This window comes from Numenius arquata, chromosome 7 (assembly GCF_964106895.1).
Source record: "Numenius arquata chromosome 7, bNumArq3.hap1.1, whole genome shotgun sequence".
Lineage (NCBI taxonomy): Eukaryota > Metazoa > Chordata > Aves > Charadriiformes > Scolopacidae > Numenius > Numenius arquata.
The window spans coordinates 5558492-5574894 of NC_133582.1; the positions used below are offsets into that span (position 1 = coordinate 5558492).

At 45.3% G+C, this 16403-nt stretch overlaps 1 protein-coding gene across 1 annotated transcript in view; it reads left to right on the plus strand.

The window, feature by feature from the left end:
* Window positions 1–11836: 11836 nt before the first annotated feature.
* Window positions 11837–16403, plus strand: part of ZNF292 (zinc finger protein 292) — a 51146-nt gene continuing 46579 nt past the window's right edge. Inside the window, exon 1 of the mRNA XM_074151100.1 lies at window positions 11837–11998. Coding sequence (XP_074007201.1) covers window positions 11837–11998 — 162 coding nt within the window. The remainder of the gene's footprint in view (window positions 11999–16403) is intronic.

The following is a 16403-nucleotide window of genomic DNA, read 5'->3' on the forward strand; positions in this document are numbered from 1 at the left end:
AGGAGAAAAGACACCACAGCGGGATTCAATCCCCCCAACTTTAGACACCTGCAGAACAGATGCCGAATGTCCAAGCTGGTTGCTCTGGCCACCTCTATAGTACATGGGAAGAAATGGGCATTTTCAGGGCACAGTTCACCTCATTTGTATTAGCACCCTCCTTAGAATGAAATGAGTGATGCCCTACAATTGCTTGTTTCTCTCCACTGGCTACAGACGGAGCCAAGAAAACTTAGACCGTCATATCAAGTTTTCAGATGTCAGCACTTGACCAGGTGAATCCAGCCCAAAGCATCTTTCGTTTTGTGGCTAATAAGCAAGGAATAGGTATCATGCTTTTTTATCATGCCTTTTTTTTTTATCATCATGCTTTTTTTTAATACTATTTTTATCCATGACTAGGGCTCCTAGAGAGTATAACTATTACAGACCAACACTCAGCTTGCTTGAGACTAAGAAGGGAACGCACCACATCATTTTAAAGGACGGTGCTGCAAGTGCAGCTGCTCTGATGACAGTAAGCAGACTTTCAGAAGCATAATCACCTTCTCAGAGCTATTTCTAGGTAGGGATGAGCACGCAGAGACCTACAGCGGGATAGAGAAGCCCACAGCCTAACAGAAACCACATTAAACAGTACGTGTTTTGATTTCACAGAAATATAAATTGAGGTTCCTTCAGCTTTTCACTGGGGACTGGACTAGATGATCTCCAAAGGTCCCTTCCAACCCCTACAATTTTAGAGTCTGTGATTTTAGAGTCTTTAGTACAGGCAGATATCCAGAGACTGGTGAAAAACTATTCTGGTAAGTGCCACACAAGATCCTGCAAGCAAACCCTCAGCTCCAACTTCAGGATGTTGGTGTCTTTTTCAGCACTGCACTACACACTGCTCCAAGAAGGCAGCCTGAGCTTTTGGCTAGCAAGCCAATAAAACCACCTCAGCGCCACCATTAGTTAACTGACTGCATTTTTTTCCTGGGAAAACCCATTAGAGATTTTTTGGTAATTTTTAAACATTTCAAATGCCGTATCTAAATGTTAGGTAGGAAATTCAGAGATAGCACAGCTTTACCACTTCTATTGGCTAGTATCGAACCGTACTAAGTATCACTAGGTAACAAATGTTAATATTTGATATGCCTTATCAAGCTTAAACATGCATTTTTTATTTTCAACAGAGCTTCACTGCAGCACTGAAGCAGGCAGAGTGCACTGGCCAGTGAAACCAGATTTGCTGCCGTTTGATATGCTGCAGAACACGGCAGTACAACCGATTCATTACAGCAAATAAGGTCACGAGTTTGCCATTGATTTATTGGTTTAAAGGGTCGCGTGTGTGAAATCAGCTTGCTCTGACAGGGAAAAGTAAAGCTCAGTGCCAATGTCTTTGTGTTTTAACAGTTTCCTGGCTTGTCTGCTTTAGCTCTTCCACCAACGTTGCTTTAATGTGCAGTGAAACAGAGGAAGCAATGTCCTTGGGAACATTTTCAGGCCCCGATACCCATAGTAGTGCGCTTTAAAAAGCTGTAGTAAGCAAATAATGAATTAGGACTCACAGACATATGTCCTCAGAGCACAACTTACAGAACTGCTCTGTGCCAACGAGCTGGACGGGGAACGTAGTGAGCGATGGCTTCAGTTTCCTGGGGTGCACGAGAGAGTCCTCTGTGCCTGCCTTCAATTTATGTCTGAGAACCGCTGCTGGGTCACGAGACATCAGGATGGTGGCCTAGAAAATGTTTGCAAGAAGTTTAAATCCTATGCACGTGCTTCCCCTCCCACTCCACCAAATCCTACATATAAAGTTGCAATCGGTACCATCTACAAATGAGGCATGAGCAAGCACTAACCACGGAGAAAGTGATTCATCAGTCTAGCAAATTAAAGTCTAACAAAATAAAATTGAATGCAGATGAAAGAGTGGGGAAGAGAAATGAGAAAAAAGAGCAGGCATGGATATGAACCGATACTTTCCTTATTTACCATATGTGGTATTGTATCTTAAAGGGTATGGCTACACATGTTCTGCAAAATTTACTCGAATAAGCCTGAGAATTGTCTGACTGAAGACAGGTAACTGCAATGCCATATAGAGACCTGAGCTGACCGGCTAGATTGCCTCAGAATCAAAAGAAAAAAAGGCATTTTGGGACCTATTTTTTGACAACGATCTCAGGACAAGATAAACTGACCGCTCTCCTTGGTTATAAGGGGAACCTAGACGACATGCTCAGATGTAGGCACCTACAGCTCCACTACAGATTCTTACATTTGGCCAGATAAAGCTCACAGCAAGCCCCAAAAGACCAAAACCTCACTTTTTAGCAGCCTGCCTGAACTTACTCTATCTACTCCCTATTTCAACCACTACAGCTTCTCTCAGAGCATCACTACAGATACCGAGGTTGTGAAGGCAGATTAAAAAAGGCCAAGGAGGTTACCAACGCAGGATCTAGAGGCGTTCTGCAGGCACCGAACGGTGCTAGGACATCCACCAGCGCGGCGTGGCCCTATATGAACACACCAGCTCAGTCCCAACAGAAGCAGAGACACAGCAGCGCGATGCCACATCTGAATTACTCAGCTCAGCTGAAAAGCAAGACTTTGCAACCAGTCGCAGAGATATCCCAGTGCAAGCATATCGCTCCTATACCCAGGACCAGCACAGATTAGGTGCCTGCGGATGTGCTTCCCTGCTCGGCTTGGAGCTCACCCCATCAATCTGCCCGTGGCCAAAGACAAGACACGGTGCTTGAGGTGATGCTGGCACTGACCATGCTCGGCTCCGCTCTCCCTCCCCACCAACACGCTCTCTCCTATCCCGGTACGCAGAGGGAGAGAGAAATTTCAACAAGAAGATGACACTCAAATAACAATTTAGGGCAGAGGATCACACCGGGTCCCCGATCGAGCAGCCGGCGGTTGTTTGCAGAGCAGCCACTGGTGCAATGTCTCATTAACTTTGGTAATTTAGCAAGTCCCAGTGATTTCAGAAGCGTTTAATCATGTATTTACACGTTGGCTGAGCAGGGGTGTACATAAGCACACGTGCTTTGTTGATCACAACCATTTTTTTGACACTAAGCACACAGACCGCAGAACGGGATCGGGATTGTCAAGTACAAGCTCAGAGAGCCCAGCCCTTGATCCCATGCTACTTAAGAGACAAAAAAAAAAAAAAAAAAAAAAAGAAGTTAGTGGGCTGTGACAAAGCTCACCAGGAACGTTCTGAGAACTAGCACTGTTTGAATAGTCGATGATCATTTTCAAGAAATAACAGCAAGCAAGGAAGGCTCAAACCCTAAAAAAACATAAATGCAATTTTTAAAAGAGAGGATAGAGGACTCGAAGCATTTCGTACCCATCAACCTAACTTTTATCCCTTGAAACCGAACAAATTATTAAATAAAGAATTTGTAAATACCTGGAAGATTATGATAATTATTAAAAAACAGTTGAAATGGGTTTGTCATGAAAAGAATTGTATCAATTGACGCTAATCTCCTTCTCTGACAGGGTAATTGCTCCAGCAAATAAGTGCAAATAGCAGATATGATGCATCTTGACAATGACGAGCTTTTGACACTGTCCCACACATTATTTTCCTCAGTGAGCCACGACAGTAATTTGCAAGCCAGTAGGTGCACAACATTTGAAAAATTGTTCTCAAAGTGCAGTAATTGATGGTTTGCTGTCAAATCTGGGAAGGTTTCTCTGGAGGAGAGCCACAGGACTTTGTGCTGGGACCAGTTTAATTCCCCATATGCATTAATAGCCCGGGCGATGGCACATGGGTGCTGACACAGTTTGGTGGTGCCATCAAGTTGGGGAAAGTGGCAAAGTGCTTTGAAGGATGGAAACAGCACTAAAAACGAGCCTCAAAAACTGAAGCAGCAGCCTAAAATCAAGCAAAATACAAACGCTCTGGGAAGAGAAACCTAATGAAGGAAGAAAGTTAAATATAGAATAGGAAGCGTCTGCGTAGGCAGAAAACAATGTGGGAGATCACAAACCGAAGAGTCAACAACGTAAGAGATGACACAAAGAGTGATTATTCCACTTTACTCAGCTCTGGCAAAGCCCCAGCAAGCGTAGTACTGGGTTTGGCACTGGTCACTGTACTCCGAGAAAGATAATGGCAATCCACCGGGAGGGATGTCCGACAGCGAGGAGAGTTTAGGAAATATTAACTGTGAGGAAAGCTGAAGGAACGGAGTTTACGTGGCTTAGAAATGCAGTGGTACATTGAGAAATGAAGAGATCAAGGTGGACCATTAGAAATGCAGCGGTACATTGAGAAATGAAGAGATCAAGGTGGACCATCATAGCAGCACTCCAAAATGTAGAGAGCCGCCATAAAAGATTTGGTGGCCATAGTTCCACCACGACAACTAGAGGAAGGACAAAGATCAGATGAATTTGCAGGAGAGGTTTACGCCGGGTATTATGAATCCATTCAGTTAGGATTGCGATGCATTGATACAGGCTATTTCAGAGGCTGTTGAAATCTTTCCCCCAGAAGTCCCGATCCTAATTCTTTTGAAATAGCACATAGCAACTTTGCGTAATTAATCAGAATGCTAAAGGCGTACGTGGCCATCAGTGAGTGTGAAAGGGCTGTTTGGTCTCTGTAAGCCAAAAGTTACTCAACTCCTAATAATTCCACACCCCTGCAGCTCCGCATCCCAACGATTCAAGATTTCTGTCAGCACGGGCTTGAATGGCAACAGGATCAGACCTACATTTTTCCTGACACAATGCTGTGCCAGGAACGCGCGTCTCAGGTCTTTTAATGTAACATAATTTAATGCAGTTTTTGTATTTGAATAGTATGCATAAATCACGGCAAAAGGAAAAAAAAAAAAAAAAAGAACTGTTATCTCACTGTAAGAAGAGAGCTACTAAACTGTGTGTCCTAGACAAAGGAAATATTTTTCAAGTGGTTTGCCTCAGGGGGGATTTAACAGAGGAAGTTAATGCATTCCAGCAAGAATCTCCATCACTATAATACCAGTGGATTAATTGTAAGTAAAGCTAAAGCTGTGAGTGAGGAAAATTTGCAGCATAGGGAATGTTGATGAGAAGTGTGGGATGGCTGTTGAAGATAAATACATAATGTGAAATGAATTTTATTCTTAAATGGCTATATTTTTTTCTAGCATTTTGATATTCCCATGACAAACTCTCAGCCATAAGAATGGGGTTTTTCATTTTATTCCAAGAAATCATTTTTGAATCAAGAAGTCACTACATTTCCATCTTTTCATTTTCACTGCAGTGGTTTCTTTCTCCGTGCAATGATTTTATCATCTGATTGCAATCAATATTGCTGTAACAGGCAGTACATGTAGTTCATCATCAGGCAGAGAATGGTAAGGGATTACAGAGCATTTATACTACCCGTGCCTAAAATCCATCCCTCTACCTCCTCCTCCTGCCCTTTGCAGGCTGTACCCTTTTTTCCTTCTCTTGACAATGGGATCCATATTACACCAAAGGTTTTCAGTATTAATTAACTGAAAAATTAAATGAAACGCTATTTTATAAAATAAATACGTTGCTGTAAAACATACTCTTGAAAAGTATTTTATGATTTATCGCAGCAAAGGGCTGTGTGCTGCTGCTGAGTAATAAACTGATTATAAAATAGATAAATCACAAAGAGTCAGGAATGCAGATCAACATGAAAAACCAAAATCTTCTTTTAACTGACCTCACATCTACCAGCAAATTCTTCCTTTACCTCTTAGCAGAATATTCACAGTGGTTATTTTAAATAAACTCTCTCCTCACCCTCCCTGAGTAGTTCCCAAGAACTGCCCTATCCTGACACCCAATCACTTTTTTTCTGTGCTCATGAAAAAGATCCAGTTCTTAGACGCAAAATTAATAACCAACAAAAAGTGTTTCCGTGGAATGCTCCTAATTTAAATGCCTATGAATGAAGAAAAGAGTGCAATGATGTGAAAACATATCCATCTCCAGGACACCTTTTCTTTCTTCTAATAACTTTTTTAAGCACAGCTAGAACACTGTCAGATTCTCTCGATGAGAGTAAAACTATTGAGGATTCAGACAACGTGCACTGGGAAGTGAACTAAGAAAAATGATAAACAGAAAAGACAATTGGAGAGGTAGAAAGGTACCATTAATTACAGGTAATAGTATTGTGGTTTGTATTAAATTATGTACAATGAGAACACAACCGCTCCCTTGCTTTTAAGATAGCTCTGAAACTATTTTGTAAGATTCCCTTCTGAGAAAACAGCTCAAGGCTGTATTTTCAAATGTGCTGTCCTCCCTCATCATTCATTTGTCCCCTCTGGAAGAGAAAGATTCTCTGTGCAATCTGAAAATGGATGTTCCAAAAACTTTCTCCTTTCCTCCTCCCAGCTCACGCAGAAGACAACCTACAGACCGCACTCTGCACAGCTGGCTTTTTTTCCTCTTGCTGACAGACATTTAGACCACTTTGATTACTGAGAAATATACAGATCTACATCAGTGATTTTGAACACAGGTGAAAATAGCCCCAGACTTGATGGAAGCCAGCAGTATGGTTAAGAAAGATGTGACTCCATGAGATTAATTTTCTTCCCCCTTTTTGGAGTTCACGTTTCATTTGCAATCAGTTTTCACGATCGGATCCCCTTGCACAAATCTACCATTTTACTGTTTTCACGAAGTTTCCTTTGTAATGTTGTGGAGGAACACCTACGTGCCTTAGAAATAGCCCTATTTATTGTCTAACGCGATCGCTATGTCTGTCTCGACATACGCAGCAATCGGTTATCACCAGTTTTTCTTCACACAGTACCATCCTTTAGCTTGAAAAGCTTTTGCCCTCACTGATGCTTACTTCTAGCGTTTCTAGACTGAAATTATACTTCTTTTCATCTTTTGTTTCACAAAGCCAAATGAACCATTTTTATTCTCCTCTCATAAAACAGAGTCTCCATTTTACTGATCATCCTTTGAGTCCTTCTCTGGACCTCCCGCAGCGCGCTCTCGTCTTTTCCGAATAACGGTGACCGGATTCACACAAATTGTTTCAGATGAGATGAGACCAATGTTTTTATCCACAGTATCTAATGGAAATAGCTGACCTGGCATGTCGTGTGATTTTAGTAATTTTTTTTTGGGGGGGGGGGCTGGATCACATCCATGACTTGGCCATTGTCAACTAATACAATGAGCACTTCCTACCCGCTGTCCCTTCCAACTAATGAGGTTCCCCCCAGCAGAAAGCACTGCCATCGGTCTCCTTGCATGTTGTGTTATTAAAATTAATCCATTCTATCATTTAAGTTCTCAAGGTCATCCAGTCTCGATCCCTCTCATATTGAAAGTGTCTCCCTATTTTGTGTCATCAGCACATTTCATTATTACAGCTCATATTTTTCTACCTACATCATTAATGGAAATTTTTGGCTGAATAAAGATCTTCTGATGTTTCAGATGGGTACGCGATAGGTTTTTTTGCTTTCATCTCAAATGTGGAAACATTCATTTTCATATCTTCTTTCTCATTAGCCCTGCTTTAATTTCCTTTGTAAGGAAACTCAGCTGGGCTTCTGACAATTCTCACTTTATTCTTACCCTTCTTAATATTTTTCAAGCAATCATTTTGTTCCATCCCTTTCAAGCTTCTGATTGTTCCCAATAACCCTTTTGAAGTGGCTATTTATCCAGCTGGGACTGACTGTCCCTCTTGTTTGAGATACAAATTCCAGATACTCTTTTTTTGCAAAGAGACTTGACAGATACCAAGCCTTCTCCATGTGCAAGTCCTCAACCACCTTCCCACAGTTGTCATCACTAACTCACTCCCTTAATTTCTCAAAATTTGACCTTTGAAATTAAGAACCTTAGTTATCAACCTGCTTTTGCTCCAAGGGGTGTTTTTCCGAACAATCTCACAAAAACTATTTCTCTCCAGACTTGAACCCAAACATCTCCTGCACATCTTCATGCTCTCTAAGAGAAGCTCTTTGCCTCAACACTGACTCTAACAAAGCTCTACTTTATCTTCCCTGTCATTGTTCATTTCTTTCATATCTACCACACTGCAAATTCTAATCCTCCATCAATCCCCTTTGCCTCCCAAACACCACAAGCATTTTAATATTTGTGTGTTCCTGTCCTAATTTCTATTCTGTCATACCTTCTGTTATTCCTAAAAGATCTAGTTCTGTTGCCAGGGCTGCGATGACACACAAACATCACAGTTGCTTCTTCTTAATGTGACATTCTCCCTGGAAGAGTTAATAGTCCACCTCCCAACTACCAGTGTAAGCAACACTCTCACCATTATTCCACCTCTTTCTGTTTGCTGTCTGTCATCCAAACCTCTGGCACTCCTCTTGCTATTCGCTTGATTTTCTTCTTCCAGCATCTTAAAGCCAGCAGTGGGACATCACATAACTTGTTTCTTTCTTTAAACCTATTTCAAACAACCGATAGGCAAATAACTCCCCAACAGGTGAGCTTAGATTGTGAAGACTCCTTTATTCTGTTGTGCATTTCTAGCCAGACCCAGCATCCCAAAATATGCAACCAGATTATCTGAAGAGCCATAGGATATGCCTCCTCTTAATGACAGGTTTATTTGAGACCTGAGAATTGAAGTGTGGAGCTAGGAAAACACCACATTGTGGAAATACCAAGTCAGTCAAGGAAGCGACAAGAGGGCAGGGAAGAGTGTATCTGAATCCCAAAGGAATTTTTGATGATGAGGAATCTTTACTGCCACAAGCCTTTATCTTAAATCTTTATTTCTAGCACACCCTAGTAATAAGGCTGTCAATTCCTCTTAACAAGAAATTCCATCTTTGTACTGGTGTAAAACTCAGGTCCTCCCCCTTCCAGTCACCCATCCTTTTTTCTGTTTTTTCTCAGTCTCCCCCCTCTTTTTATTCCTTGGACTGTTTTGGGTGGGTTGGTTTTCCCCCTTCATGGGATCCACTGTCCTTCCTCATACACATATTTTCCTCATCTGCTTCTTTCTTCTCTGTATTTTCCAGTACAGTAAATGCCTTCCTTGATTATATTTCCCCTACAACAGTCAGCCTCCTCTCTCTTATACTCACATTCTTTCACTGTTGGAGAGTCTGCCCCACAAGTCCATGGAGAAAACAGGTATCTGAAAAGCCTGTCTTCTCTGTGCCAATCTCTTTCTCTCCTGTAACTGTCAGGCAGCAGTTCTTCTCTTCCATGAGCTCTATCTACCACGGTGCAGTTTCTGTCAGGATTCAAAGAGAGGATGAGTATCACAGCTTTGTGGTCATGCCCAGCATTTTTTTCCTTGTCCTCAGGCCACCGCTGTGCTTGCCTCAGTAGCTGTCATCATATTCTCACTGTGGTCAAACCAGAAAAAAAATAACCCCTCCCTTATTCACCGCTGTTTGTGGTTGTTCCTTCTACTTACTAACACCTTCCTTAGGTGTAAGCTTGGCAATTAGCTGCCTGTGAATTGTGATTAAAGACAGGAATCCTCCCTTGCACAATGCCCCTGGAGGCTTACGTGCATGTCCTCTTCAGGGTAGGACAGCTGAAGGACAGGCTCCTTTCTGCTTGATCTTGATGAGAACAAAACAAACAACCTTTACTCTACCATCCCCAAGTGCTAACCTTTTGCACAAGCAAGAAACTCACGCTCCACGCTTCTCCTTCCTTCCTGGCCTGGGCTCAATTCAGAAAACCCTCTGGGCAAGGAGGAAACAAGAGAGCAAGCTGAAACGAGCTCAGACTATGAATATGAGTTTGCCTATTGTGGTTTACCCTTAAGTGAAAATAATTACAAACAGCACAATATAGGACTGAAAGAGTTATCCAGAGAAGCTATTTCAGCTCCTGCAGATAAATTAAGTGATTGAGAAAGAGTAAATAGGTCTTTGTGCAGTTGTTTCTGGTATTTGCATCACTCATTAGTATTGGTGTTATAGGCAACTTGGTAGTGAGGAATACATGCAAACCAGTGAGATTTTTCTGGTACTACATTAAGCCTTAATTGGGAAAGCTGAAAAATTTTCTCTTCTTCTGCTTGGAACAGAACGGGTTTTATGTGCAGTAAAAATCAGAAACTTAAAAGGTTTCAGACTTACAGTGGCAAACAAGATATTTACTTGGTTACTTGTATGGGAAATTTGAAACATACCACTTTGAGTTTACTGCTATGACCCGAATGTGGTCATTTCTGGACCAGATCCCCAGGTCTGTCTCCAAAATGCTGCCTATTCAATAATGTCACTGTGAATGTCTACAGCTGCAGACTAACATTTCTGCAATCTCGGAAAAAGCTCTTTTCTTTCCAGCTCCAATTTAGTGTTCATTCCATCATACACCTCAGCTTTCAACAGTCCACAAGAAATAGGTAGTGCCACTTTTCCTTTGTGACAAGGAAATAGAATATAATCATCAAATCAGTCCAATGGTCAAACAAGCTAAGCTAGCGTGCGTTGGATGCCACACTAAACTTGGGTACGAGCAAGGCTGACTGACATACTGAGGAGCCTGCAGCTTCAGTCTCTTCCAGCCAAAAAAACCACGTTACACCTGATTTAACTAAGTGCCAAATACCTCGTTTTCCAAATGATGTGAAATGCTTAACACAGTGCACCTTGTCTTACTGCTGTCTAAGACAAATCATCCAGTCCCGACGGACAGTGCTCTTGCTGCGTTAACATGTTTCCTCCTCACTTCCTCGACGAACATTGGCAACACAAAGAGCGTGAAGCCATCAACCTGTGTCAACTGACACAGCCTGGAAGACTGCAAAAGACCCATCCATGCCAATTCAGTGCCCACCAGGTTCATTTTTTCCTCCTCATCAGATTCAATGCCTCAGGCCAATCTCCAATACTTGTGACAGGTGAAAGAGTCTCCACGGCTTCTTGGGCAGAGGCAGGGGAGCTCAATGCCCATCACTGGAGCTGAGGACACCACCAGTGTGCAAGAGGGAATTCAGCCCAGCACCAAGACTGCGTGGGCAGCGAAGCCCTCCAGATCTCAATTGCTTCACTTGAAGAGCAGAGCCATACTCCTCACTTCCCATTATGAAAAAAAATGGATGATGCAGGCATGAAGACGATGACAACTGAGGGGCATCCTTGAGCTAACTCACCCCGCTGCTTCCTGCGGAGGAGGAAAGAGCAGGGAACAACATCCAACAAAACCCCAGCGGTGCTGACCACTGCTGACCCTGCAGGGGTCGGTGCCACAGGGCACCCTCAGGTGGGAGCAGGGAAGATGCAACCAGTTCAGGCCCCCGGGGAAGGGCCGCAGCCCCGCTCCACACCACGACGGCCAGCGAGGAAGCCACGGCTCCGCCACAACCAGGCCCTACACGAGCTGCTGCTGCTGCTGCTGCCACCTTCAGAGCTCGAAGGACAGCAGCGAGGGCCGCCCCGCCGATACCCTTTGGGGGCAGCCCGGAGAAGGCCGAGCCGCCACCGCCCGCTTAGGCCGCCGCCGCCATTTGCCGCCAAAAACCCGTCGGCGGGAGGGCGGGGAAGGCCCGTCACGTGGCCGCCGGGCGCGTGGCGTGGCGTCACGTGACGCGCGGAGGCAACGCCCACCACCCTCCCACTCCCCCGCCCCTTCCCCCCCCCCCCCGCCGGCCCAGTCCTGCGCCGCGGGGGGACGGAGAGCGCGCGCGCACCCCCTCCTGGCCCCCCCCCGCCCCCCCCCACGCCTTCCCCGGCACGTGACCCCTCCCCGGAACGTGGCATTGTGTAATCACGTGACCTGGAAACGGAGCGGGGGGGGCCGGGACGCGGAGCCCTGGGGGGGGGGCGCGGGGGGGGCTGCGTACGCGACGGAGCGGGGTGCGAAGATGGCGGACGAGGAGGCCGAGCAGGAGAGCGGTAGCCTCGGCGGCGACCTGCTGGAGCTGCGGCGCCTGCGGGAGCGGCTGGTGGAGCTGGAGACGGGGCTGCGGGAGAGCCCCGAGCCGGCGGTGCAGGCGGCCACCGAGTACTGCAAGCAGCTCTGCCAGGTCAGGCCGCCTCTTCCCTTCCCCTGCCCCCGCCCGCGCTCTCCCCTCCCCCGCGGGGTGTGTGTGTGTGTGTGTGTGTGTGTGTGTGTGCCTGCGCCCGGCTGAGGAGACAGAAGAGAGCCGGGGGGCCGGGCGGGAGCAGCGCCGCCCCCGCCGGGGCGCCCCGGGGTGTATGTGTGGGGGGAACCGGAGCCAAGGGGCCCGGTGCGGCGGTTGGCCCGGGGCGGGCGGGCGGGCGGGCGCGGGAAGGCGCGGGGGGGGGGGGAAGCTGGGAGTTTGTGCTGCGGGCCGGGCGGGCGATGGACGCCGCCACCGCCACTCATTGTGGGTTGAGATGAGGCGGCTCGTCCTCCCCCCCCCCCCCTTACTCCGCCGCTCCGGCCGGGCCTGTAATCCCCTTCCCCCGCCTCCCCTTCTTCCCCCCCCTCCTCTCCCCGGCGGCCGCCCCGGTTCTCGCGGTCTCTAGGCCCCTTTGTTGTGCTCTGCGGCTCGGCTTATCGAAGGGCCCTTTGTTCCTGGCGGTGGCGGACCGAGGGCCCCCCCCCCTCCCCTCCTCCTCGCTCCCCGTCCCCTTCCCTCCGGCACCCCCCTTCTTCCCGGGAGGCGGCGGTCCGGGAGGGGGGGGGGGGGGTGTCTCCGCTTCTCCGCTGAGGGGCCGGGGAGGAGCTGAAAGTCTCTTCTGTGAGGGGGGGGTCCTGCTCTGTGCCCGAGTAACCCCCTCTCCCTTCCCTGTCTCGCACCCTGGAGGGATAGCGGAGTTCTCTGCCCCCCCTGGGAAGGAGAAGGAAGCGAAGCGGTGGGGGGGACTATAAGTGGCCGGTGATGGTGGCAGGTCCCTGGGTCTGCGGTGCCCCTCGCCGTCTTCTCTCCCCTGTCAAGAGAGCTCAATCCCACATCGGGAGAGAGGGCTCCGGAGCTGGCACTGCCTTTGGAGCACCATTGTGTGGGGTTATTCCGGCTGTGGCCGCCGTCGGGGAAGGGCCTGCTTCCCTAGGGCTTGGGCTGGTCCTGCAGCAGGGATGTTTGCAGGTGTTTCTTCTGAAACCCAGTGACCCTGCTGAGTATCCCTTTCTGAACAAACTTTGTTGGTGCTGGCTCGACAGTTAAAACAAACTGCTCCATTTTAGTCACCTACGTGTCTATACGTTGCCCTGATTTCTCTTAGATGTCCTTTCCCAGCTGGCATTAGGTGCGACACAACGAGTATAAAACGAGTTCTTAAATATTTTAGGCCACAGAAATGCACAGAAACCGCAAAGTCTGTAGCGTTACTATGGGTTTAATGGTCTGTCTGATAAAAGCACTAATGTTTGTTTACACGTTACTGTCACCCATTCACAGAACATAGGCAAATTTTTAAAAGGTGGAACGGCTAACGAGGAATTCACATGGTGGGTTTGAATTGTGTTTTATTTGTGATTTTGTATCTCTTTTCTTCATGAGTTGATTCCTGGTGGTAGCCATTGTAGCGTGCTCATTTACATGTCTCTCACTTCTGGATTGAACCGGGCTCTACTTTTTGCTAACCAGGGAGATTCACTACTAAATATTTTAAGCATCTTCCTTTCTTGCATTTTATTTCATATATACAGGAGCTGTATTTCAGGTTCTTTTTCTTCAGTCAAAATGTTTCATGTTATATTTTGGTAGAGCATCCCTGTAGATGCACACAGACAAGATTGGTTTATATTGGTTCAGGTCACTGTGTTCTCAAGTCTATTTAATCTTTGTGCCTGCTTTCTTAAATTCCTACAGCGGGAGGTGGAAATCTGGCTTTTCTGGCTCCGGCTCGACTTCTAACTTGTGAATGAGCTGTTCATTGAACCGAAGTAGTTGGGTAGGTGGGAATGAAGACACCATCGTTGACATGTACAGAGTAGATTGCTGGTGTCTAAAGCAGGTTTATCACTGAAATTACGGTTGTGTGTGCTTAGTGAGTGGCTTCAGTAGTTGATTGATTGATTTAAAGTTTAACAAAAAATTATATTCTTATTATTTTAATGGCAGTTGCAAAAGCCCATTGTAAGGCTTAAGTTTACTAATTTTCTTAAACATATACCTTCTAAATGTGAGTCTCACTGGACAAAACAGTTGTGTAGAAACTGACTTAGATAAAAATCCATGCTGTTTTAAAATGAGTTACTGTCCCTTCTATACCAACATTTATAGGAAGGCTGTATCTGTTCCGGCAGGCTGAAGACTGATGTGTAACACAGAGAGCTGAGACACGCCGCATTCAATATTGAAAGAGTCTGCTTTTCAGATTTTAAACCGAGGTCTAAACAGATGCTTAATATATTAAAATAGTGATGGTGTTGGGTGGTTATTTTTTATACTGGTTCAAAAGGGATTTTTTAAAAATCCGTTCACCTGTGCTGGTGGTGCCAAAACACTTATTCAGCCTCTTCTACAGTTTTAATCCTTTATTGGGGCTAACACAAAATAGTATTCATGATTCAGATAGTAGGCTTAACTACTTGGCTTGCGCTGCGTGACAGAGGTTATAGAAAATTCATGTAATAGTAAAAGCCATCTCAGAAATCTCTTTTGAATAACAGTTTAAAGGCATCTGCCATGATTTCTAGAATAAAGTCTTTGAAGGTATATGTATGAAAGAATAGTTTGACCGGTCATATATACAAAACTTAAGAGTCTTATTCATATCTTAAGTCTGGAAGCGCAGCACTGAAGAAATATTTTAGCATTTATCTCAGTAGGGTTATTGAATCGATGGGGCAACGTTAATGGTATGAGCTTCAACAAGGCCGAGTGCCAGGTCCTGCACTTGGGCCACAACAACCCCGTGCATGGCTGCAGGCTTGGGGAGGTGTGGTTGGAAAGCTGCCTGGCAGAAAGGGACCTGGGGGTTCTAATTGACAAGCGGCTGAATATGAGCCAGCAGTGTGCCCAGGTGGCCAAGAAAGCCAATGGCATCCTGGCTTGTATTAGAAATAGCGTGACCGGCAGAAGTAGGGAGGTGATTGTCCCCCTGTACTCAGCACTGGTGAGGCCACACCTCGAGTATCGTGTCCAGTTTTGGGCACCTCAATACAAGAGAGATATCGAGGTGCTGGAGCGAGTGCAGAGGAGGGCAACAAAGCTGGTGAAGGGCCTGGAGAATAAATCTGATGAAGAGTGACTGAGGGAGCTGGGACTGTTTGAGGAAGAGGAGACTGAGCGGAGACCTCTTCACCCTCTACAACTACTTGAAAGGATGTTGTAGAGACCTTGGTGCTGGTCTCTTCTCACAGAGAATTAGCGATAGAACGAGAGGGAATGGCTTCAAGCTGCAACAGGGTAGGTTGAGACTGGACATTAGGAAGCAATTCTTTATGGAAAGAGTGGTCAGACACTGGAATAGGCTGCCCAGGGAGGTGGTTGAGTCACCATCCCTGAATGTGTTTAAGAGACGTTTAGATGCGGTGTTGGGGGATATGGTGTAGGGGAGAACTTTCTAGGGTAGGATTGATGGTTGGACTTGATGATCCCAAGGGTCTTTTCCAACCTCAATGATTCTATGATTTCACCTGCTTTTCCCCCCCCCCCCCCCCTACTTAGTTTCTAGGCATGAAATAACTACACAGAACTTGAAGAGTCTTGTGTCCCTATTTTATTTTGCCAGGTAGTGACTCTGGAGCCCAGCAACCACATAGCTTGTTGCTGTACATCAACTTTTTAATTTATTTTTTTTTAATGAAGTGGGTACCATAATGTTTGGGAAATAAGCATATTTCTATACTGAGGGAAGCTAGAGCAGTAGAGCATTAAGAGATCCTTAGGCTCGATGGCATATAAGGGATTTAAGTATTCTACTCTTATTAAATCAAGTGGGAGTTGTATGGCCAGATGCCTTACCTGTTTTTAAAAAAAGTCTCAATTTGAACTATTTCAATGTTTGTTGAACAACTGTTACAAACACAGAAAAACAAGACGTCTTATACCTTGACAGAAAATAATATAAAACTGTTGCCTTGTAAGAATAAAGTTTACTTTGATGTATTTTATATGCAGCTTTTCATTAGCTATAAATATTTTTGTGTTTTGCTGCTGATTGCACTGTGAAGTGGTGCAATTGTTCTTAAATTTTAAGGGGATTATAGACTGGACCTTAATCCTGTACAGTAGCTGTGGGAATGTAGTTATATTCTCCATTATCAGCATGCAATAGAGAGCATTATTTTTAATTGTTATCAAATAAAATTCACATCCGTACGGATATACATAAAATGACTTTTTAATTGTGATTCATGCTCTTTCTGTTGCAATTAGGTAATTAGCAAACCCGTGACAAACGGTTATGTTGTCACAAACAATATGTGTGCAGACTGGGCCAGACAAAACAAGTCTCTTCAGCTGTAGTGACTAAAAACCCAAAGTGTGAATTTTGCGAGAATTCAGAATGGTC